Here is a 24,800-nt window from a genome sequence, read left to right as displayed (position 1 = left end):
TTTACTGATTTTTTTGTCCTCGTTTCTACTATGATCTTTAATACTCAGTTGAATTTTTTATAAACATTGTATCTTTTCAAGTGTGGAAAAGTATTCCATGCTTTTAATTATTTGTCATTCTTTGTCACTATAGATCATAAAAATAAATGCTTTCACGCCTGCATTAGAATTTATGATATGAAGAATCTAGTGAAAGATATTTCACAGTATTTTAAACAGCAGTCTCTCTGAAGTTTTCGTTTTCTCTACATATGGGAGTTCAGAACTTATCTGAATACCAGGGACTAAAAGTATTTAAAGATATTGTACACTGAACTAATATTTATTTTAAAATAGCTGAATATACAAAGTGAATTATTTGTATGTTGGTATGAACAGACTCAAGAAAAATGCATTTCTTTTTAGCAGTTCCACAGAGAGTAATCCTCTGAAATTCTTTTACAATACTAAGAAAAACAAATTTTGCATGCATCTATTTCCATACAGTTAGTTGTCATTGCTTCTCCTATAAATAAACCAAAACAACAGGAGTGAGCTGATTATGAGTCCCTGAAGGTATTAACACGTTAAAGTGTGCAAGCTCATGTTATGTCACACCATTAATCTTCTAAAATGTCATCTCCTCTGACTTTTACACTATGTGTTTATAAAATGTTCTGATAAAGAATAAACATATCAGCAATTTAATTCCTTTACTCTTAAAGGCTTTGGAGCGAGTTGCAGTTGGCCAAATGGTAAGTAATATTGTTTATTTTAGCCATTCTAAGATAAAATGTGTTTTTCCTCCTTGAACGCTCTTAATCCCTGGCCTTTTATTGAACTTCTGCATTTCTGGAATCTAAAAGACTAGCATATACTATGTCAAATCCTGATAGATAGCATGTGTCATTGTGAAATAACATCTCAGTTGCTGTGATTGTACTTAGTGAATCTGTTTTCTTTTGGCAAATAAGAGTTTAGAGAAAAAGCACAGCTTAAAACTTAAGGCATTAAACTACCCTTCCTACCTTCTTTCACTTTTTTTCAGCTCAGACATAAATTCACTATAAATGTCCTTCTGATATCCCTGTTTTGGATCACCCTGTCCCAGTGTTTTATCAACTAATGTAAAAATAGAAATTGTTATGACAAAAGCTTGAACCCATTAGAAACATCATCATTCTCATTTTTATCCTTATATGTTTTTTCCCGGTGAATACCTTGAATTGTTGTGCAAGTTATCCTTTTCGGGGTGGTGGACACCAACAGTGCAAATATTTAAAAGCCAGGGCAGAGAGACCTCTTCTTTCCATATGTAAGCCCACTGACCCTAGTAAATGCACTTCGCTGTGAATTTTTAATTGTAAGCATTAACTGGTTTTATACAAACAGATCTCTCATACACAAAGATATTAAGTTTCCAGTGTAATCTCTTTTTTATGAGCATTGTACTTTCTACATGGTTCAGACCACAGTATATGGTGGTTCATCTAGGGATTACTCCTTTTGGCTTTAAAGCACCTTAGGTAAATTGTTATTTTCATTTTGCATAGTAAAATTTAGATCATGCTCAGTACCTTTTCCTCTGACAACCTTTGAACTTTTACTTCAGAGTTTCATGTTTTTTCTTGCATTCATGTTTTTGTTAGAAACTGACCCGAAACATAGTTTTAAGTGGATGCAAGAACATTAGTAAATTGTCCTCTTCAACCTTTTATGACTGATTGTAAGGAATACAAGCCAATAAGTAGTGAAGGAAGTCAATACTCTTTTGTTACTCTGATCTTAATTTCAGTGACAGTTTTAAATTCTTGCTGTGGTAATTTTTTTTTTGCAGCTGCCTACAGAATCATTGTTTTATCGAGCTGTTCTTCAGGTTATTATAGAAGAAATTTATGGTATTACTAAAAGGTAAGAAGCTCTAAATTAACAGAATACGAATCAAAGATCTGATTCTTTTTTACCTCTATTATGTAGAGAAAATGTTTATGAGAAAGCTGAACGGTGTAGGAACCAGTCTTATAAGACTGTATATACATTGTGTTAGTAAAATGCAGAATAATTTCTTTCATCCTAAATCCATAGCACAGATGTATTGCCCTTCCTTTAGCCATCACTGAATTAGGTCCTCTTTTGTAATGGACATGTGAGTAAAACTTCACCAGAGAATTGACAGCAAATTCACTAAAAAAGACAACACAATCCTGGGCTACCCTTTTATGCAGAGGTTTTGGCAACTTCAACAATTCAGAAGACAAAAAACCATTTCTATTTGTCCTGAGAAAAACTGCTTAAAGATCAGTGGCCATTGTGGCTGTAAAAGGCTACTTACACTGTCTACGCTGGCTGGTACTGTGCCCTTATACAATGGGATTTGGAGAGCTGGTGCTGAGGGCCTGTCATCTGAACTATACTCTTTTTTTCTGGAGTTGTAGTTGGATTAGATTTTATCTAATTCTGTGAAATGTATGCCCATTAGCACTTGGAGGACATTCAGAAGCAGACCTTCCAGTTTAGTTTAAATTGAAAATAACCCATTTTGGGGACTCTGATCCTATTCCACAGTATGAATAAGGCATTAGAGGTGGGGAAAACCAGAAAATTCATTTCAGAATTATATTCCTGATCTGAAATAAGTGCTAATGCAAATACCCCCAAATCTTTTGGTAAATGTAGAGCCAGACAGCTTACCTTTCAGAAGGTCAAGCTCCTGAAAGAAGAAATGCTTGTTAATTTTAAAATTATGTAAAATATCATACGTAAAATCATGGCTACTAAACTGCAATGAAAAGAAGGGTGAGGTAGATCATAATATGTTTCATTTGTTAAAGGAATTATAACTTGCAGAAATATTATACTTTTGAAATAAAAGCAGTGACTACCTTGGGAAGACTCTCCCAGCTTTATTACTGAGCATAATGTTATATGGTGTAGAATATCCCTATGGTCCATTCAGGTCAGCTGTCCTGGCCATGTCCCCCCACATATCTTGTGCACCCCCAGCCTACTTCCTGGGGGGCAGAGGGAAAACCAGAGAAGTCTTTGATGCTGTACAGTCACTATTTGGCAGTAGCTGAAATATCTCTGTGTTACCAGTGCTGTTTTAGTCACAAATCCAAAGCACAGCACTGTATGGGCTGTTGTGAAGATAGTTCCATCCCAGACAGACTCAGACAGTTTCTTTCTACCTAATCACAGTAGCTTGTGATTAGGAGGCATAAGCATATTCATAAACATGTACATAATGCATAAACAACATAATCATGAATTGATTTTCAGACTGCATCAGCCCAAATGTTTAGGTGCATCTGAATATTAAATATGACCACAGAAATGATTCTCAATGAGAATCATTGCCAGCTAAACAGCATTAGAAATACCACTGAATGAAGTCTTTCTTTTGGCCTCTTTAAATAAGGAGAAAGGCAGTTTACTAAGAATAAAGAGGATAAAAAGTTTTGAACTAAGATTTTTCTACTCAGTTTTTCACTGGGGGGAAGGCAGTGTATTTATTCCTAAGTAATTGGGCAGATGAAAATTCTACAGCTGAAAATTTAAGTCTTGCACTGCACAGCTGGAAGAGGAATTACATTAGGACACAGTCAAGAAGGAGAATTCAGACTAACAAAAACTTTGTGTGTTGTTTCTCCAAAATATTTTAAACAGAAAGAACAAATGTAAGTGTCCTGTTAGGGTAAGGTCTTCCTTATTTATTTATTTATTTATTTATTAGTTTTTGTGCATTTTTTTAATATGCTTTCTGAAACAACCCTTATTTTTTGCTTGTTTCAAAAGCAGGCCATTGAGTTGTAAACAGGAGAAAATTTTGGCATCATTCACTGAAATAATAATTGCAAGAGTAAAAACACAAGGTAACAAGCAAAAGTGATTTTTTTCTCCAATTTGGCATTTGATCTTTCTAGTGGTTAATGGTAAATAAATGTCAGCATCACCACAATAAATTATCAAAGTATTATAGTAGTATAAAAGGAAATATATGTGAGCAAAAATAAGAATTTTGTAGTTCATGTAGGGAAATAAAAATATGAGGTGAGAAATCAAATGCAACTTTCAACTAGCTAATGATAACCATACTATAGCTATAGTACAGTTGCACAGTTGCTGTGTCTAGAAATTTCTTCAAGTACTAGATAGCTTGTTTTGCTTTAAATAGTAAGGATAAAAGAAAAATTGTTACTAGCTTGGCAGTAGTAGCCATCCATCTGACTTATTTCTCCTGAATTAAAAATTAAGTTAAAAATGTGTCTGTTTCTGTTATTGGATGTGTAAAAGCCTGCATCTCAATGCTGTATTTGCAGTGATCGACATGTTGGAAAAACTTTCTCTAAATCATCTTCCTTCATAGATTATGTCAGAAAGTCTCTGAAAAAGATGGAACTTGATGATTCAAAGGTGAGTCACTAAACAGAGACTGCATAAAATTCTTATATTCATGTAAGCACCACAATACAATGTTTAAGCCACTGAGTTGATTTAGTTTATGTATTACTGTATAAATGTATTCATGTTTTTATTAACAGTAATATAGGCAATCCATACTTCTATATTAAAAAGAAACATATCAAAGTTAGGTATTTTTAATGTTGGGATGGTTGTTTTTTTTATAGACTTCCATGTATAAATTTCTTTAAAGATTTTGTTTTCAAGTTGATATATTCTAATGTCTTTATATACAACCAATCCTTTTTTATACATGGTGGTCATGATCGGAATTTTTTTAAGCCTTTCTGATATTTCTGAAGTTAATCCTACAAATCTCCTTTGAGGCAAAAAAAAAAACCCAAACCAAACATGCTCTATTTTATATATGCTGTCATTTAGAGGTAAATATACTTTTCAGATGCCAAGTGAAGGAGACAAGAAGAACTTCTTGCCTGTGCTATTACAATACATCTTGATAAAAGTAATTCTTATACCCTTTTAAATCCAGCTGAAATATTATTCTATACAAACATGTTGCTTTTTTGTCTGTACTTAAGTTTAAACTGAACGTGATCCAAAAAAGATGAATAAAGAATCACATAGTAAACACTTTGACCCCTTTTTATTTTCATTTTTTTCTGCAGCAATATTATCTTGAAACCCCTTGGACACTTTGAAAATGGAAAATGTAACATTATAGCAAGATAGGCAATTCCATCCATGCAGTATGTTTCTCTTACAATATAGTTCCCAAAGTATTTCCGATTTACCCTTTAGACAGTCTCCTTAAGTAGATCTCCTGAAGACCCAATACTATTTTTTCTTTAAATTAATAGATGTTAAGGATAAATATTAAGATTTTTAAAAACTTTCCTAGATAAAGAAGTACAAATCTGAGATTTAAACTTATAAAATATTTTGGATTTTTTTTATGTTCTTCTGTGTTTAATCTTAGTACTACAACTGCTAAATTGGTCAACAGATGGCAACATCACATCAGGCACGGAATATGACTGTGTGAAGATCACAACATTGTGACAAGTTGTGCAACAGAGACACTAGAGAATATTAGACAGATTATTAACAAATTTAGTACAAATCAAAGAAAAAGTAGTAGTGGCAAGTATGTAATTATTTAAGGTAAATGTTGTTGTCATCTTTGGTAAAGCAATGCTTAAAATCTGTAGTCAAAATGCCAGATCACTTCAAATTTTCCAGGCACATCAAACCGTGAACTAGGGGGAAAATGAAAAACCAAGTAAGTAAATGAAAATGACATTAGAATCATGCTTACAACGTTTAGAAAAATACTTATGCCTGATGTTTACCTGCTTTTAAAAAGATTATATTTAATTCTACTTGCAAATTGAGTTACCTCTTCGCTTTTCTGTATAAACAGGACTAACATCATGCATTTACTCCAGCTGACAGTAAAATGGTGTCTTCCTCAGTATGCATACGATCACCCAAAAGCAATAATTGACTGTTTGTGCAATAATCAGTTTAGTCAATCATTGATTAAACTCTGCTGGTAGAAAGTTATAAATTCTTTTATTTAAAGCCAGAAAGCATAGAAACTTTGCATCAATATGTCTGATTTTAGACATGCTGCCTTTTGCTAGAAAGGGTCTGGACAAATGCAAATTGCCCATAGAGAAAGATGTCTGTCAACACTACTTCAAGCTGCACATATTTGTGTGCTTGCTAAAGACCTGATTCAAGTAAATCCTCATTTTTACTTATATTTCGCCTCATTTTTATGTACAGCTGGCTGCATACTGAAGACTGAATTTTATGCTGATGTAAACAATATTATTTTTTATTTCCCAGCTATGCTGAAATCTGCAGCAGCACAAAACCAGTGCTATTTTGATATTACTGAGAGGAAAGTTGTTACTGCTCCCTCAACAGTGGTTCTGACACTGCAGTTTTCATTTTCCAGCACTGTATCTACACAATATTGGAGAATGTGTTAAATTCCTCTCTTCAGAAAAAAATACTTACATGGCTAAAATTGTGATGAAGCCTAAACATTTGCTGTCATAGACAACAAAAATCAAAGAGGAATTTACACAGAATTTGTTTTCTAGCTCTGTTGTTAAAAATTAACAAAAAAGCAGCTGTACTGCATAGACAAAATGTCTACTTTGTCTCCAGCAATGGCCAAAAAACGATGCCTTGGGAAGCATATAAGGCAAGAGTAAGTGTATGTGAAGGATACTTCCAGAATTTTTTGCGTTACACTGTAATACAACCAGAGAACAATGAGGAAATATTATTTGCATCTGAGTCTCTGTTTTACATGTTGAAAAAGCATTTTCTAAAAACCAGAAGTCAGAAAACTGTGTCTCAGGTCTTTTATTATGCTTGTCAGAAAATAGAAGTGAGTTTAATCTTTGCACAATAATAAATGTACTAGGAAGTAGAGGGGCAACGGCACTATGTTTCTAGGAGTCACTGCCAGGGTTTGGTAGCTTGGCATGTATGGTAAAGTCATGGACATTTTTGATCACTGTGGCTGGACTGTTGGGACATAAACATCCTTCCGGACTCATGGTTCATGAACATCACAGCTGCTTCCTTTTTATACACTAATGCCTCTGTTCCAATCAAGAGGTAGCTCCGGTGCAATCCAGTCATTTTCCAGTAAAGATAATGTTCTTTAATCCTGCTGATTCTTCATATGAACAATCTTATCTGCCTCTCTCACTTGTGAAATATATGTGAAGATCTTTCTTTGCTTATTTGAAGTAAGACCCAGACCCCTTATGAAAAGATTAGCAATTGCAAGTGAGTTTGAATAGTAAAATAGTTTTTCTACAAAGAAAAACCCTAGCATTTATCAGTCACCTAGAGCCATTCACAATTACAACTTACTGTTCAGGGACTGATGTTTCTCATTACTTTAGCTGAAATAATTTCCTCTCTTGTGTTTGTTTTCAGTGTGGAAGAGTGTGTCAGGTCCAGATGAAACACTAAGATACAAATGAACAATTTTTTCTGCCTTTTGGTACAGGACCATCCCTTTCATGTATCTCTCCACCTCAGTAGCAAAGCTGAGACGTACACCATGACTACTAAATGTCTGACAAAATACTCCCAGTTTGTGAGGGCAGAGAGAGGTCTTTTAGTGTGAGCTTGATGCTTCACAGGTGTAGTTATATTGCTTTTAGCTTCAGAACAAATGGAATTGCTTTGTGGGCCATGAATTCCTGACACAGGGCTTCAGTAATTGGTCTGGATACACACCGAGACAGTATTTTATTCCTGGTTGTTTATTTTGTTATAGTTCACTCTGTTCCTATACACTCCATGTTGTATGAGAAGAATGCTCAGTGTCACATTGATATGGGAGAAATTCTATGAATAAAATTTCTTTTCCCTTTCATTTACTGTTTCACCTAATTTAACATGAATGTGGGACTTTCACATCCCTGCTCCTTCTCCTAGGGGAGCTGGCCACTCTTTCACTTGCGTTGTTTCTTCCAATCAGCAAGAGCAATTGCTCCTTCTTCTTCTGCAGAGCATGTTTCAGGTCTTTGGCTTAAGTGCTACAAATGGCATTGCCACAGCAAAAAGCCCTTGTATAAGTATTTATGTGTTTCTAGACCACTTGACAGGAGAAAAAAACAACAACAAGAACAAAAATTTCTTAAATTTCTTGTACTTGGGCATATTAGCAAAAGATCTTTTACAGGGCCTGGTTTTAAGATGATTAAAGGGAGAAGCTGCTTACAAGGCTAAGGCATGGCTGCATGTCTGGGAGACTTAGTGATCTATGACCCAACTAGGATCCATTTCTGCTAGTAAGTGAGCCTCAGCGGGTGGAGCTGTTTAACAAAGAGAAGCTGGCCAGGATTCATGCAAAGTGCAATCTGGGAGTAAGGAGAGAATTCTGTTTAATGCCATGTCTGATTTCAGGAAGATAAACAGGGCTGGGAACACTCCTGACACATCCACAAAGAAAAGTTATTAGGCACTTTGGTTCCATCTCCTGCTATATTCATACTGTAGTTACTGCTGTGGGATAATAGCATATAAGATGGTTGCTTTGTCTTGGTCAAAATACTTCACAAATCACTTAACCCTTTGAGATGTAGACATATGCTAAAGACATAAAATAGTAATTTCAGTGGTAGGGTCACCTTAGCTTTCACACAAAAAAAGAAGTTTATGCGCCTGTCAGTAAGTGTTTTTTTGCAGATTTACTTGGTTTTGCTCAACCAAGCTTCCAAGTCTGCTGTGACTGGTGTATTCCAGTTTTGAACAGTCTGGTGTTGCTGGGGCTTTTCCCCAGGAAAAAGTCAATGATTCGGCATTTTCCCCATCTAACAACCTGAGATGAGATCTGCAACAAGAAACAGATGCTCAGTTTCCACCATCCCTGTTTGCTCTAAACCTGACCAGGCTTCTTACAAATATGCTGCCTATGTATTTTTTCCTGAGCTGTGCTTCAGGTAGAGCATCCCAAAAAGGCACAGCTGTCGGGTCTCAACTGGCTGTTTGGTGAACGGCACTTTCAGTGAGACATTCTACCCATCACAGTAGTATTTACATTAATAGCATTAATAGCATATTAAGAAAAACTCACATCCTGTAAAAAGCTCATTTATTGTCTTAAGCAATTTAAACAACTTTGATATTTGATACCTTATCCTATCAATGCTAGACTCAAAATATTTCAAATCCTTGATGTAGCTATGTAGCTAAATTTTTATGTCATATCATCCTGTATGTTCTGCAAAGAATTTAGAATTATATTTAATTGAATAAGCTTGTCAGTGCCTTCTTTCTCTACAATAACCAAAACTTCTAGGTTTGTTTATAAATAAAAATTAATTATATATATTTTTTTCTGATTTTTACAAGCATCTCTGAAAATACTGCATATCATTAGTTTATAAAGTGATACTTTTCCTGTATTAAGGTAATTAAATAAATCCAAAGATATCTAATATGCATTGGGCTTACTAGTTCAGCTATACTAAAATTCCTAAATTACTTCCTCTTTCTACATTGACTTCATGATTTTGCAAACTCCAGGCTATTTAGTTTTGAATGATAAAACTGGTAAATAATACTGAAATCAGAACTTGTGTGAAAATGTAGTTTCTTTTTCACTGTTTATTTTTTGACAGATTTTTTTTTTCCCCTTAAGTCTTGGGAAGCTTTTTATGTCTTTAGTGTAAATAGTTGTTGTATGTTTCATTGCCCATGGTATAAGGTTCAGCATGTCTCAGTGCCAGGTCCTGCACTTGGGTCACAGCAACCCTATGCAGTGCTACAGGCTTGAGGAAGAGTGGCTGGAAAACTGCTTGGTGGAAAAGGACCTGGGGGTGTTGGTACACAGCTGAACATGAGCCAGCTTGTGCCCAGGTGACCAAGAAGGCCAAGAGCATCCTGGCTTGTATCAGAAATAGTATGGCCACCAAGACAAGGGAAGTGCCTGTCCCTTTGTACTCAGCACTGGTGTGGTCACACCTCGAGTCCTGTGTTCAGTACTGGGCCCCTCACTACAAGAAAGACATTGAGGCGCTGGAGCAGGTCCAGAGAAGGGCAACAAAGCTGGTGAAGGGTCTGGAACACAAGTCTGATGAGGAACGGCTGAGGGAATTGGAGTTGTTTGGTCTGGAGAAAATGAGGCTCAGGGGGGACCTTATCGTTCTCTACAACTACCTGAAAGGAGGTTTCAGTGAGGTGGGGTTTGGTCTCTTCTCCCAGGTGACAAGTGACAGGACAAGAGGAAACAGCCTCAAGTTGCACAAGGGGAGATTTAGATCTGATACTGGGAAATATTGCTTCAACAAAAGGGTTGTTAAACACTGGAACAAGCTGCCCAGGGAAGTTGTGGAATCACATCCGTGGAGGTATTTAAAAAACATGTAGATGTGGCACTTCAGCACATGGTTTAGTGGTGGACTTGGTAGCGTTAGCTTAATGGTTGGTCTGGATGATCTTAAAGGTCTTTTGCAATCTAAACAATTCAATGATTCTGTGATACTATATAGCAGTAGTGTTTTTTAAAAACAGTGATACTTTTTAAGAAAATACAAGACCATTGATATGTGACTTTTTGCTTTTATTTTGATGATCCAAATGCCTACAAATGGCAGTAGCATACATGTAAAGCCTGAAAACTAAGTAGCTGAGTGGAGTGATCTCAATGCTGTAACTGTCAAGTGAAAAATAGTCACAGGCCGAGTTTTTTATGACAAAATATATTATTCTGTTTCTTATAAAACAAGGATCTGTTAATTTTAAAAATAACTATGTTTACACTTGTAGCATATTAAAGATTTCAGTGATTTATCACTGGTTTAGAACTGCAGTTTTAGTGCATGTTTTCTTTTTATAATTGCTCAGATGGCAGAGTGAACATGTATTAAAAAGATGTCTTCTCTTATTTTAAAATTGGGCAGTTATTCATGTTAGCTAAATCTATATTTAAGATATTGGACTTATATTTATTGTATTCAGCAGACAATTTATGCTGTGCTTGCTTTCATTTATTTATATGATATTAGTGCTCTTTTTAAAATCAATAGAAAAATAGTTCAAGTTTGCCTTGTTCAGATTCCTGTAATGTTAGGTGGAAACACTAGCTAAAGCACTGCAAAGCCAAGAATTTGAAGAGAGCACTTCCAAAGACTACTGCTAGGAGACTCAGATGTCCAGATTCTGTAAATGCTTTGTGAAAATGCATAAGTGGTAAATTATTGCAGATAATTTCACAGTCAGTGGCTGGGAAAATATTTGGAAACACCTTCTGAGTTTCTTGGAATCTATCCCTAAGATCATTTTTTCCCCCTTTTCAGACCAAACCAGAAGCCATCTGACAAGCCTTTACAAACTTTGTAGTCTGTCTGAGGACCATGCAATTAGAAGGCCTGTCCCCCATGTTGGCTCTCAGTCTTACCTGTGTCATGACCTGTCCTGGCTTTAGTCCCTAATCATGTTCTAGTCATGTAATGGTGAGTAGGCTTTAAGGGTATTCCTTCCTCTTTCCACATACATGCTTCTCATATGATACATTTTCAATTTATCATGTATATTTCCTATTTTGGTCCTATGCCAGCTGTGCTTCGGATGTTCAAATGTTCTTCTGATTCATTGAACACAACTATGTCAAACTATGTTGAACAGAATGTTCTGCATGTTTTTTCATAATTTTAACCCCCACAGTTAAGAAACACTGCTCTGTACACATCATTGGCAAGCAATGTTGTAATTAAGTGAGCAGGTGAACCTGGGACAAGGTAAAAGCTTCTGTCCTTGTGTAGCTTGTCAGGATAAGTTGCATTATAGTATTTCAAAAGCTGCGCTTTTTTAAAATGAGGTGTTTGGGCAGTTCCATCCTTCCTAGAAAATGTTTAATAAGGCTTCCATGGCCATGGGAGAGCATTCTAAACTAAGAGACTGATCTTTACTTCATTCCTTACAGGCATGTTTAAGTTTGTGCAGGCAAAAGTAATTTTTTGTATGGATTTCTGCTTTACTGACCTTACAAGATTTTCACCAAGGGAGTTTGGTATTAGCTAAACCTATCCCAAAGGACTAGTTAAGTGAAGAAATTTAAGCTTACATTTCAGCACTGATATGAACTCTTTAACCAAATGGATTCATTTTACTTCCTAAATTCAAAATGCTTAATAAGTTGTTCATTTATCATCTGAAAATTGAGTCTTAACTAGAGAACTACTACTGGCAAATTTGTAATTTAGTTTTAGTGTGATGTACTATTTGGGATACCAATAGGCTTAACCAGTTTTGTTGTCAAATAGAATCCTTGGAAGAATGCTTAGTGCCTCCACGACGTTTTCTGAGAACTTGGTGGGTTTTGTGATGGTTTGTTTTTTTTTTTTTAATTTCTGTTTGCTACGTTGCATTGAAAGAAGCTGCTTTCTTAGAAGTGAAATATTATTAAAGTAGGCGACACTGTTGCTACTGTGAAAAGAGTGTGACTGAGGAACTGTCAGTTATAGAATTGTATAATACATTAAGACATTAACTAACCTGAATACATACAACAATACAGGAAACTAAAAAGAGAATTTTTGCAGAAACTGCAAAAGAGAGGACTTTCAGTCTAAGAATTCTTACAATCTTAATGTCTGCCCCTCACCAAATTCAGTGTTGATATCTTTAAATGACAGTGAATACCTCAAACTCGCTGATCTTTGCTAAGATTGTTTCTAATTTTGATGGGTTTTATTGTGTACAGCCATAGGACAAACATGGAGCCAAAGCCAAAACAATACTCTCCACTTTCCCATGTATTCTAACATGGCAGTTAACTGAGTCTAAACAGTAAAAAAATGAAGGCTCTAAATGGATTTACACACTCAATGCATTTTACAGTTGTTGAAGATTTAACTTTCTCTGTTTTCTTGGACAGAATCATAGAATTATAGGGTCGTAGAATCATAGAATAGTTAGGGTTGGAAAGTACCTTAAGATCATCAAGTTACAACCCCCCTCCCATGGGCAGGGACACCTCACACTAAACCGTGTCACCCAAGGCCTCGTCCAGCCTGGCCTTGAACACTACCATGGATGGAGCATTCACAACCTCCTTGGGCAACCCATTCCAGTGCCTCACCACCCTAACAGGAAAGAATTTCCTCCTTATATCCAATCTAAACTTCCCCTGTTTAAGTTTTAACCCATTACCCCTTGTCCTATCACTACAGTCCCTAATGAAGAGTCCATCCCCAGCATCCCTATAGCCCCCCTTCAGATACTGGAAGGCTGCTAGGAGGTCTCCACGCAGCCTTCTCTTCTCCAGGCTGAACAGCCCCAACTTAAGCTGACAGATTTCGTGGTTCGTTACATTGCTTACTACTGAATGAAAGCTCAGGTAACACTTGTATTCAGCTTATAAAGTGTATGTGCATAATGCTGTTTTCAAGTATAATTGTTTTTTTGAACAGACAAAATACTATCCCAGTTGTGGTAGCATAACATTATAGTCTGACAAGGAATCTTAAGAGACGCGACTTTTATTTCAATTACATGCAAATAATATAGATTGAATTCATTTGAAATGCATTTTAAACAAATAATTTCATTATCTCTTTTACATTATTTTACACTATATTACATTAATTATGCTATTTTTAACTACCTTTGTCATGGGAAAATTGTAAGAAGTTGCTGTATGACATGCTTTCCTAATGTTTCAAGCCGATTTAAGACACTGCTTTGTTAAAAGGGGTGCCTGACTGCTTTCTTATACTCTTGCTAGTGTTCATGATAATGCTGGTACAGGAAGAGAGAGGAAATGGAAATGTGCAGTCAATGCAGGGGAAAGCAGCTTGTTTAAACAGACTGGAACAGCAGCCTTATTAGGCTGTCTTCCCTCCGTAGGGCATGTGCAGTGTCAGACACTAAACCAGACTTTCATTCAGTCTAAATACTCTTAGTCTAGGGAGATGCACGACTCTCAAAGAATACTCTCTGGGAAAACATTAAGTGTGGTATCGCTATTTGTCACACACCTTCTGCATGAATATTTTCTTTTTAGCCCATGCTCAGTCATGGGCTCAATGTTTGTGGGATTGCAGTCTAACTTGGGTGTGCTCAGGCATGTAGCATCTACCATGCTCCCAGGGCTCTGTTGACAGTCTCCTAGTGGTCATAAAAGATGAGTCTGGCCTATGGTATAGTTTTAGTGCCACCACCAGGATATGGTATAGTTATAACTAGGTCAGTGGAGACCTTGCTGCTCCCTAGTTCTTTTGCATGTCCAACTTCAGTGTCTAAATGGGGCTTGCTTTGCATGTGTAAGTACAATTCTGTTCCTGAAAGTACAGACAATAATTTACTCCTACTTTGACTTGAAAAGACAGCTGAAGATTGTGTTGGGAACATTTTCAAAACTGGAACCAGGTGGCAAGCTGTTGCAGTTTCAGACAAAGGCAGTGTTATCTGGGTTTTAGTGTTCTTCCAGTAAACTGACCATATAATATAGCTAGCTACCAGTTACCCTTTTTATTCTTTTTTTCTGTGAATGCTTTTTGGTGGGCGCTTTCTCTCTTTTCCTGCTGGGCTGTTTCGTTGAATTGGTTCACTCACCAAACTTTTAACTGAGGCATAGTTTGCAATAGTACCTAATCTATCCATACCTAATCTAATAGTACCTAATCAATACACATCAGAATGTCTAGTAAGCAAGGTTGGAGTGGAAAAGCATTTGGGCTTAATACTTCAGTATGACAACATCCAGGAGACATTTTTCAAACAGCTTTTTATCTGGCAAACGTTTCACAGCTTGTTTTCTTTTAATTTGAATGCTTCATGTTAAAAGATGGAGAACGTAAAGGAAACAAAAGCAGAAAGGTTTCATGATCACATTTTTATAATACAGAACTTTGTATTTTAATCCCAAATAGCCTGTAATTTCAAAAATCCATTGTACTAAACCCATTTTAGTTCTCAGTTGAAATGAAAAGCTTATAGAGCAGAGGTTAAGTAAACTATTTTGTTTATCTCATGGCTGATATATTTTAGTTTGTTTGACTTTTTAGACGGGGAGAGAAAAACAAATTAGATATTTACAGAGATTTGCTGAAAATGAAATACCAACAAGATCAAAGAAGTCCTATTCGTCCACATTAGTACTGCCAGATCAGCTATTCAACTTCACCTTCGTAGCTGGGAAAAAGTGCTTTATAAATTTAAAAATTATGGCTGAAAGACTACAAAAGTTTTTGTAACCATCCCCCTGTTTTAAGGCAGAGTTAGAATTTTGTGTAATTCCTGGAAAATACTGGTCAAACCTTAAAGTTTCGTGTGATGGAGACTGACAATCTCAGTCCTTAATTAACCTCAAAGAGAGAAATTTTCTTCAAGTTTTTGGCTGAATTTTTTTTGCTGCAATGCAATCCAATTAGGTCTTGTCCTGTTCACTGTAGACACAGTGAGCAAACTGTTCCCTGATTCTTGGTAATAGCCTTGTAAAAACTATTGTTATGCCCACTTTCAATTTTCTCTTATTTAGCCTGATCAGTTCCAGTTCTCTCATTCCTTCTTCATGGGTCATGTTTTCTAGATCTCTGATCTCTTTTCTCTCTGAGGGCTTTTTCAGACTATTTCTTTGAAATCTGATGCCCCAAAATGGATGCACTATTCCAGCTAGAGCTTTGCCACTGCCAAGCAGAGTTGAAGGATTACTTCCCGCACTTTACAGGCTTCTCTCCCGTACGTGTTGCAGAATGGTGACTGGGTTTTTTTCAGTAGCTCAGCTGTGACTCTCACTCAGCTTGTGAACTACTGTATCTCCCACACTTTCATTTGCTGTTCCCCATCCTGAACAGGTATTATTTCTGCCTGAGTGTAGTCCGTTATGCTTTTCTGTACAGCATTTCAAACTTCACTTCTAATCAGTGCTCAAATTTCTGAAAATTCTTTTAAGTTCCAGCAGTGCCTTCCTGTTGCACGTTTGCAGATTTAGTTAATGTGGTTTTTGTTCAATTTTCTGAGTTCTTAATGGAAACACTGTATTTTCTAATGGACCTCCAGTCAGTAGGTCTTTTTAATTGTTCAAACACTCGTTAATAACTACTCTCTGGTTATGCTCATTCAAAGAGATTTCATTCACATTATATTAGTTTAATCTAAAACGTTTTTCTTAAATTTGCTAATGAAATCATGTGAAATGTTGTCCAAAATATTGCTAAAATCAAAATATGACAACCAGTTGGGGTTTTTTTTTGTCTTGAATCCTTTCACCTTCATTACAAGCAAAGGAGACTGACTTATGATTAATTCTGGACAAACTCATGTTGACTATAACTCATCTGCTTATCTTTCAGGGCTTTTAAATTCTTTATTTTTCAGGGTTTTTTCAGTGAATTTGAGCTTACTGCTCTATAATAGAAGGCATACATCTGCTAGCCACCTGACATACCATCTTTGAGAACTTTTCAGAGACAATAAGTCATAAATAGTTTGAGGCAACTTCATGCCCTTCTTTGTTGCCCTAGGATAAAGTTCATAATACATACCTGATTTGAAAACTTTTAATTCATAGAAATGTTCTCTATATTTTTTCTTATTTTATGCTGAGATTTTACTTCTTTGCAACTGAATTAGCCACATGCTCTCAGATGACTCTTCTAATAAATGTGTGCAAAAATATATTAAATACTTCAGCTTTCCAAGTCTTTTGTTATAGAACCACAAAACCATTCAGATTGGAAAAGACTTTTCAGATCATCGTGTCCAACTGTGAATTTAAGAGCACCAAGTTCATCATTAAACCTTGTCCTTCAGTGCCACATATACATGTCTGTCATATTATTACTTTTCTGATGAGTTTTGGACTAGCTCTTCCGATAGCTGCAACAGAGTAGCCACACTGCAAACTCCCAATACTGAAGACAAACATCAGGCTCTTTCACTTCTGCTCTTTCCAGCAGCCTCTATCACCGATAATGTAGTAAACCTACTTCCCCTTTCTCTGACAGGTTACTAGATGTCTTGTTTAGCCTCCAGGACTGTGGAGAGCAGAAGAGTAGATATCATGACTTTTAAAAACTGGAAGATGTGATCTGGTTGCCCCGTAGAGAACAGGCTTTGTGAAGGCCAGTTATGCTCATAGCCCTAGTTACCTCTGTGGTACACTGGCCACTAAGGGCTGAACTAAGGGAAGGGGTATTTGGCTTAGTCAAGTTCTTCAGCTGCCACATTCAGCTCCAAATTGTATCATTTACAGTCAGTGGCAGTGCTGGCAGTGTTGCATCAGGTGATTTGGAAAGGAAGAAGGGGAATGTGTAGTAATTCAAAGTAAATAGAGGAAGTTTTATTTTGAAGATGGGTAACTTGAGGCATGTAGAAACAAAGTAATATTTCCAAATTCTGATAGTAGGTTTACTAATGTGAAATACCATCCGGGAGTCCTGACTGATGCATGTTACTCTCACACCAGAATCCACTCAGCTATTTAAATAAATCTCTTCGGGATGGGGGTGAAGAGGGGGTAAGATATATGAGAAGGGAAATGAGAATGTTATCTCCACTTTACTGTATAATACTCATTTAAGAATGACTAGAGCTTTCTGAATAATGAATGTATCTCCGTATTTCATGTCAGGGCAAAATGCTGTCTGAATAACAGTTGTTGTAAACGAGAACTGAGGAACTCCTATTGGAAAATTATTGCAAACCTTAGGAAAGTGCTAATTTGAAAAACAAAACACAGATTTCATTTTGTAGTGAGACTTTCAATTAGGAAAAAATATTTAAAGTTCTCTTGAGAAAGTAACCAGAATAACTCTGATATCTTTTTTTGTTCTGTTCTGTTTTGTTTCAATCCCTTGCAGCTCCCAGACAGATGTATAATGGATTACTATGAAAAATACAAGCACAGAATGAATGAGCTCGAAGCATTTAATATGGTAAAAGTCATAGGATTAATACTATTACCTTGTATATTTGTGCTCGTCTAGAACAAAGCCCTGTTAAGTTTTATGTGGAGGTGGACTGTCTTACGCTGTGGTATGCAATCTCAAAAACAAAGCAGCTCCCTCTTCCAAACTCTGGAGCATATCCTAGTCCAAAACTATATTAGGTGTCAGTAAAATAATAAAGTGAACACATGGAAGATTCTTTTTCAAGAGGGACTATTACCCTGAAAAATGAAATGTTAGTCTCCTTTTAAACATAGACTGGTCTCCATGCAGTTATTTCATAAAAAATCTTTTTATTAAAATTCATTATTTCCCTCTTTAAAATTGTTCTGTTTCATGTAATATCACTTTCTTGCTGGACAATGTCACAAAACCAACTAAATAACATACTTTCCTGGCTTTACAGCATTCCATATATTTTTGATCTTTAATATAATCTGTTTTGAAGATGCCCATCCCAAAGGGAAAATTGGCAAGGTGACATTTGTACAACAGAACCACTGGAAAATGACTGACCTTCCTGGAATTGTTCTGTGGAAGTGTAGCCATTTGGAAGTATATTGTCTCTCATTCCCAAAATCATTATAGTATCTAATCTTTCAGTTGAAGGTTGTTCTGGCTCCCTGCATAGAAGTTTTGATACTTCTGGATCGTCTTTGCTACCTCAAGGAGCAGGTATTTTTTGCATTATATTTTATGGTACCTAGAGGCTACATCAGTGAAATGAGACTATTTCAGCCAAATTATTACTCTGCAGACCAAAAGTCTCTGTCGAAGAATTATTATTCTCATCATATTTGCAAAAGTATAAGCATTCATTCCATTATGTATAAACATATGCCCAGCAGATGTTTTTATTTTCAGCAAAGCAGCAACATTAAAGTTTATGTTCTTTTAATTGTATGGTAATTACTAGTCAATAGAGAGTAAAAAAGAAATTAATTAAATATGCAACAAATCTCATTTTATACAACACACTGAGATATTTAATAATTAAAAAGAATATTGGAAATGCTAAACAAACATTATGCTGCAAATGCTAAAGCTTACCTAAATAAGCTTATCTAGCTTATCTAAATAGATCATGTAATTCCAGATATTTTGAATTAGGTCCAAAATATTTATGATTTCCATTTATTGTTTCTTAATTAAGGTGAATGATGAAAGAGGGTGCAATTTTTCCAACTGTATGGGTCAACTGAGGTACATTTGACTAACGCACAGCCTAGATATATTTTACAAGTGTAGACCTGGGACATAATAAAGAAATGCTACTGCATTTACTCCATAATGATTTATGTTACAGTGTTTCCTCTAATAGTAATTTTGAGCTTGGCCTGATTAACTTGCAAGCAGCAGTCATACTTTCTCTGTGCCAGAAACATTTTCTGGACAAATACTAATTTGCTAGGAGGAAATGGTAGCATCTTCCAGCTTCTGCTCTGGGCCATGGTCAAAATATAATTTAAAAATAAAGTTTAAACCCATTCATATGAATAGCTCTGTTTTTCCACCATAAAACTTTAACAGCTCCATTTTGTCATAAGTAAAAACTCACTGTATTTTCTGCCACAGCGCACTTGGAATAACTGCACTGTAGTAAATATATGCTTTTATTCTAACTGGTATTTTTAAAGAGAGATAATTTGAAATATTTAAATAATGATGTATTTTCCCAAATATGTATTCCAAAATGATGTATTCTCCCAACCAGTTCTAAATCACATAGAGAACTGTATGATTTCTTAGATGGGAAATCAGACTTGCTGTGTTTAGCGCTAATTTACCTTTTCTAAACGTAATATATGCATTGATTTAATCTTGGACTGGTTGATTCACAAAATGTGTTTAGGAAGAAAAAATAGAAATGATAAAAGCCATATGCAACAGGAAGACTGGATCCAGCTGGCTTGATTCATTTGAAAAGTCAGTTAATTAGCTTCAGTAGTAGAATGTGCTGCATAAAATGAGTAGGACTTGGTCCTTAATTTTTTTTGCTATAGCTCAACAAAAAAAAAAACCTTTAATTGGTAAAGGGGGTGGTAATCTAATATTTGATAGTGCCAGAAATAATTTAGTGACTTGAAAATGTATCCTGGTTTGGGTGTTCCTTTTTCACAACAAACTTCCTGTGATTTTCTTGTTAGATAAGTGTTTTTCCTGTTTCACATCAAGGATTTATTTTTTCTTTTAATTTTGTGTTTCAAAATGTGGACCTAATACCATGTCTTAGCTTTTAAGTCAAACACATTTTCGTGTACTTCAACCATATATCATTTTACAGGAAAACATTTCCTGGTCTGGACTTGTGAAGTTATTTGATCCCGTGAAATCCCCCAGATGCTGTGCAGTTATTGCTCTGAAGAAAGAGTCATGTTTTTAAGTGGGAGCAAAGTGCAGACAGTTTGAAATCTCTGAACTGATACTGCTCTTTCCTCATTTTATTCAGTTATTTTTAACTGATTCCTCAAGAAAACTGCTTTTCATCTGCAAAAGGAAAAAATGCAATGCCTCTTTGAATCATGAGAAATAAGTATCTCCTTTATAAATACCTTTCCTTCCTTATGTCCATTATTAAAGTGTTGCACATCTAGCTTTATTATAAAATTTATGACCCATATTATGTGATTAATATGTTAAGTAATTTTTTATGTTTCTTCTTTTTAAAGCATTATACTAAGTATCAATACCCTTTCTCATGCTATTTCTAATCACAAGATCATACCTTCCTAATTTTTACCAGAGGTTGGCACCAGAAGTCTCAGAGTAGCCTCAACTTTCTCTTTTCTGGATTCATATGGTGCATAGTAAAAACAGAAAAATAACCTGCACTGTAAACAAGAGATTCATACACAAAGTAAGATCTTTGGACTTCCCTACTCTCCACATCTTCAGGACCACCTTCTTATAGAGCAACCTAGAAGCAAACTACCTGCAAAGAGCAGTTTTGGATTGACCCCTTCTTCCTTCAGGGATGTTCCTGGCTTGCACTTCTTTGCCTGTCACTCTGGAAGAAAAAAATGTGTGTGCTCTAACCCAGTGGGAGATTTCCCAGTACTTAAGAATCAGCTGCCCTGCTGGGGTTTGCTCTGTAGTCCTTGGGTTGTATCAGAAAGCTATTATCTAGCCAAAATATGTTGAGTAGAACTAATTTGGTACTTGAGTGAATTGAAACTTGCTAGGCAGTTTCTCGTTCACTGTACCGCATTCATGTGTGGGAAATTTATTTGTTGATGCATTTATCTCAACGGGTAACCTAATTAAACTTGCAGATTTTCCATCAATTAAAAAAGAGAAATGTTTCTGTTCCAAGTCCTAGTGCTTTTATTAGAATTTTCCAGCATACATAAAACATAATTAACTACCAGTGCTCATTAAGAAAGACAACAAATAAATAATAAAATACAACACAGAAAAGGAGAGAATGAAACTTTGGTGGGCAGAAGATGAGAATAACAGAAAATATTTTTATGTTAGCTGTATAGTGACAGTAATAGTCATGGGAATCAGACTGAAATTCAGATGTGAGTAGGAACAAATCTTACTCTGTTTCAGTCTGCAAAATGTGAGAGCTTGTGAACACGGCCACTCAAGAGTGGAGAAGTAAGGTATTTTTCTAACAGGTGACGTCTTTCTTGATGTATTTGCTAGGAAGAAATACTGGGTTTTTTTTGGTGATGGAAGTTCACTGCTGTCTATTTTAGGATTCACAGCCCTTATTAGCTCCATGGATCCACTATGAGCTTCTCACATTTGTTCAGTCTCAGTACATTCAATCCTTAGAGCTACTGAACACCTGCAGTACCCAAGAAAATTAACAGAAATTGCAGGTTCTTACAGCATCTTTGGAGCAGACGTAATAAAAAAAAAAATGAGGCCTTCTATATATGGAAGTTTTGTTATACAGGCAGTACTAAGGAAGCTAACAGGCTGGTAGATTCTTTTCCCAGGACAGGAATCAAAAGAAATAAAACCCTTTAATAACCTCTAAGTAACTGGAAGAAAAGAAACTCACTAATATCTGATTTGAAGAGAAAATGTAAAGTACATGATGTTAAAAAGAAAAATCTTGAAAAAATAGGTTTTATTGTATTATGTTCTGCTAAGACATGATGAGTAATTATTAGTGAAGTGTTAGAGTGTTGTCATCCAAATCTCATGTGCTGTTGGAAAAACTTACTTGGTGATGAATTGGCCTTTTTTTTGTGTGCTATGATTTGTTTCTTCTACTTTTTCAGACCAAATACTAAAACCTGGGCATATATGATCTCCAAACAAAGGTAGCACAGTTTCTCACTGAAAACAAGTGCTTAATAGTACTTTTTTATGGCCCAAAAATATTAATTTCAGGGAGCCCCACCTGTTTTAATTTGACCACAAGTGAAATTGAATAGGGTATGCAGACTACTGCTATTTTACTGTGATATTTTAATGTGTGTGATGCTATTTAAATTCAAAATTAAATTCTTACTACTATTTTAAAAGGACATTTGAAAGAGTTTAGAATAGCAAGCACATCTCTAGGATTAGTCAAAGTACTTTACCACTGATTCAAAAGAGTCTGAATAATTTTGCATGCCCCCCCCAGCAACTTCTTTGGTTCTTTCAGTACCTTTCATGCACTTTGTAGTCTATGCAGGCAAAGACAGAGGCATTGTGCTTCTTAGAATAATTGTCAAGAGGTTTATATGATGAGTTTGCATTCAGCAAAGTCAGTTGCTGTCTGCTCTCAAAGCTATTTCGAAGCTTTGGATGCCTGAATTCCTATGAGCTGTTGTTTACATACTGAAGAATCCCTGGCAGTAATCACAATGAATAAAATTATTTTTCTTCATGGTTATTGCCAGAAGTTCTTCCATAATGTAAACCATATTCTAAATATGATGAAGTTTTTTGGTGGAAAAGAATCTCCATTTTCTGTCAGTGTGACAGAGAGCTATCTATCTTAATATGCTCCCTGAGGAATAGTGGATATATCTGCTTTCCCTCAGGTGTTTGCCTGATTCTGTGTGTGGCACACCTATGAAGTCTGTAGCAGATTTAGCACATTGTAATTATTTTTCTTAGGGCTGAAACCTGTTCTTGGGTGAAGGAACAACAGTATATGTAAGGTATGTGTGCAAGCTTAACACCCAAGAGTTTGTTGTAGCCTTAAGATCTCCAAGCATGCTTTTATGACAATAAAATTTAATTCTGCAGTTCTGATTCATGGCTTAGAACATCACACCCCCCCCAAAAAAAAATAACCAAACCCAAGACACACCCCCCCCAAAAAAGAGTGCTGTTTTAGTTTCAAGGTTTTTCCTGATTAAATACTAAGTAATTTTTATTACAAATTATCTTCATTGACATTCTTCATTAATTTACTGTTAACAACTGTCTGCTTAGAGTTAAAACGTGTCATGATGGAGTTAATCTTGAGACTCAAAATCTGTATATCCTATGATGGAATTAAATCTGCACAGGGAAACCAGGCTAAATGTATTGGGCTTGGTGGCAGCTGTATGTCTTTTTGATGATGGGAGGTATTTTTTTCTATCAGTACTTACTGATTCAGATTTACTTTTTCCCTAAAAATCATCCTAAGTTTGTCATTATATTGCCAGATACCACTGATACTAACAGCAAATGGTAAAACAGGACCAGCACCAAGAAAGTCTTCCCTGCTTATGTGTGAAATAGCCAACTTAGTATGGTGCTTCAGACTTTCTTTTCTCTTTGAAGTAAATGAATACCCAGTCTTTATTAGCATCTTTAAATCTCTTTATCCCATGCATGTTATTATTCTTCTGATATATGTCCTTGTTGCTGATATATATCCTAGTGCTCTGAAAGGAAAGGAATCCATGCTAGGTTGTGAGCCATGAAGAATTTTCAGTGTCCATAATCAAATCGGAACTGAAGTATGGTTGCCCAGACATTCAAATTAGCCAGCTAACCCTTAGAACTGTGATTTTAGCTTCCTCAGTTTCTGAGATCCATTCAAATTTTGCAGTTTCCAAACTGCAAAGCCATACTTCCCATACTTCCTGCCAGATGGGAACATGGCTTAAATCTCTGGTATCCAGCTTCAGTTCCCTCCCCATGTGAAATAACCAGCTCAATTTGGTGGCTCTATATTCTGTATCTCCAGACAACTGCTGAATAAGTTGGTTTCTTTGAATTTGCTTAGTGGCTATTATCTTTGCCAATGTTGTATTTCAGTGTACTCTAAGAAAACAACTAAAATCCTTCTGAGATTTAGGATCCCTCAAAGAAGTTGCACTGCAGTTATGCTTCTTGTTGCTTTCTCCCTTAAAGCCTTGAAATTAATTCCTAATGATCACACAGATTAATAAACACCAAACAGACTGATAGGCATAGGTTATAAAAAACACTATGACCATTATCTTCTCTTCAAGAGTCCTTTTCAAATCAAGAACTCTGAGGGATAGCCTTCATAGAAATTCCAGTACACATAATCATTAAACTCAAACGTCCAAGGAAACCCACCAACATAATGAAGGTTTCCCTCAAACCATTAGGACATACTGTCGTACACCAGTCTTCACAGTGTACACCTGCATCCTGTTCAAGGCCGTCTGCAATGTCTGCATCAAACTGGAGAGTTTTGTCCTGTGGTTTATATTTCACAGGTAGACCTTTCTCATAATATAGTTTTGTTACTCATCAAAACAGGAAATTAATTCAGTGAATTGCTGTAAGTGGGAACTACCTCTAGATGCAGTTTTTGAATTTACAATAATTTTAAATTATTTTATGCAAGTGGAATCCTACAACATACCATCATTTCCACAGAACTAAAGGAAATCAGAAAATGGTTTCTAGATTATCAATGCAATTTGTAAGAGATTGAAATTGCACTGTATAAGTGTGTTTGGGGGTAGGAAAGCACAGTATATGTACAGGTTACATTATGAGGCACACTGTTGACCAGAATTAAACTCACAAACAAATAACATATAGATA

At 35.8% G+C, this 24,800-nt stretch overlaps 1 protein-coding gene across 9 annotated transcripts in view; it reads left to right on the top strand.

The window, feature by feature from the left end:
• METTL25 (methyltransferase like 25) overlaps positions 1-20,382 on the top strand; it is a 60,859-nt gene extending 40,477 nt beyond the window's left edge. For 2 of the 9 annotated variants that reach the window (XM_061369369.1, XM_061369367.1), the window contains exons 7-12: positions 705-734; positions 1,817-1,890; positions 4,299-4,392; positions 17,745-17,819; positions 18,435-18,506; positions 20,116-20,382. In XM_061369369.1, the coding sequence (XP_061225353.1) occupies positions 705-734; positions 1,817-1,890; positions 4,299-4,392; positions 17,745-17,819; positions 18,435-18,506; positions 20,116-20,214 (444 nt within the window). In that variant the 3' untranslated portion in view covers positions 20,215-20,382. Of the gene's footprint in view, positions 1-704; positions 735-1,816; positions 1,891-3,774; positions 3,839-4,298; positions 4,393-6,189; positions 6,225-17,744; positions 17,820-18,434; positions 18,508-20,115 lie in introns of those variants that run through there. The other 7 variants (XR_009727824.1, XR_009727825.1, XR_009727827.1 and 4 more) reach the window with 7 other exon arrangements.
• Positions 20,383-24,800: the final 4,418 nt, after the last annotated feature.

The sequence above is a fragment of the Neopsephotus bourkii genome, unplaced genomic scaffold (assembly GCF_033783945.1).
Source record: "Neopsephotus bourkii isolate Nb327-2 ecotype Australia unplaced genomic scaffold, CSIRO-AGI_Nbou_v1 NB_1493, whole genome shotgun sequence".
NCBI classification, from domain to species: domain Eukaryota; kingdom Metazoa; phylum Chordata; class Aves; order Psittaciformes; family Psittacidae; genus Neopsephotus; species Neopsephotus bourkii.
Note: the sequence above shows the minus strand (reverse complement) of the source record. Positions and strands in the feature narration are given on the sequence as shown.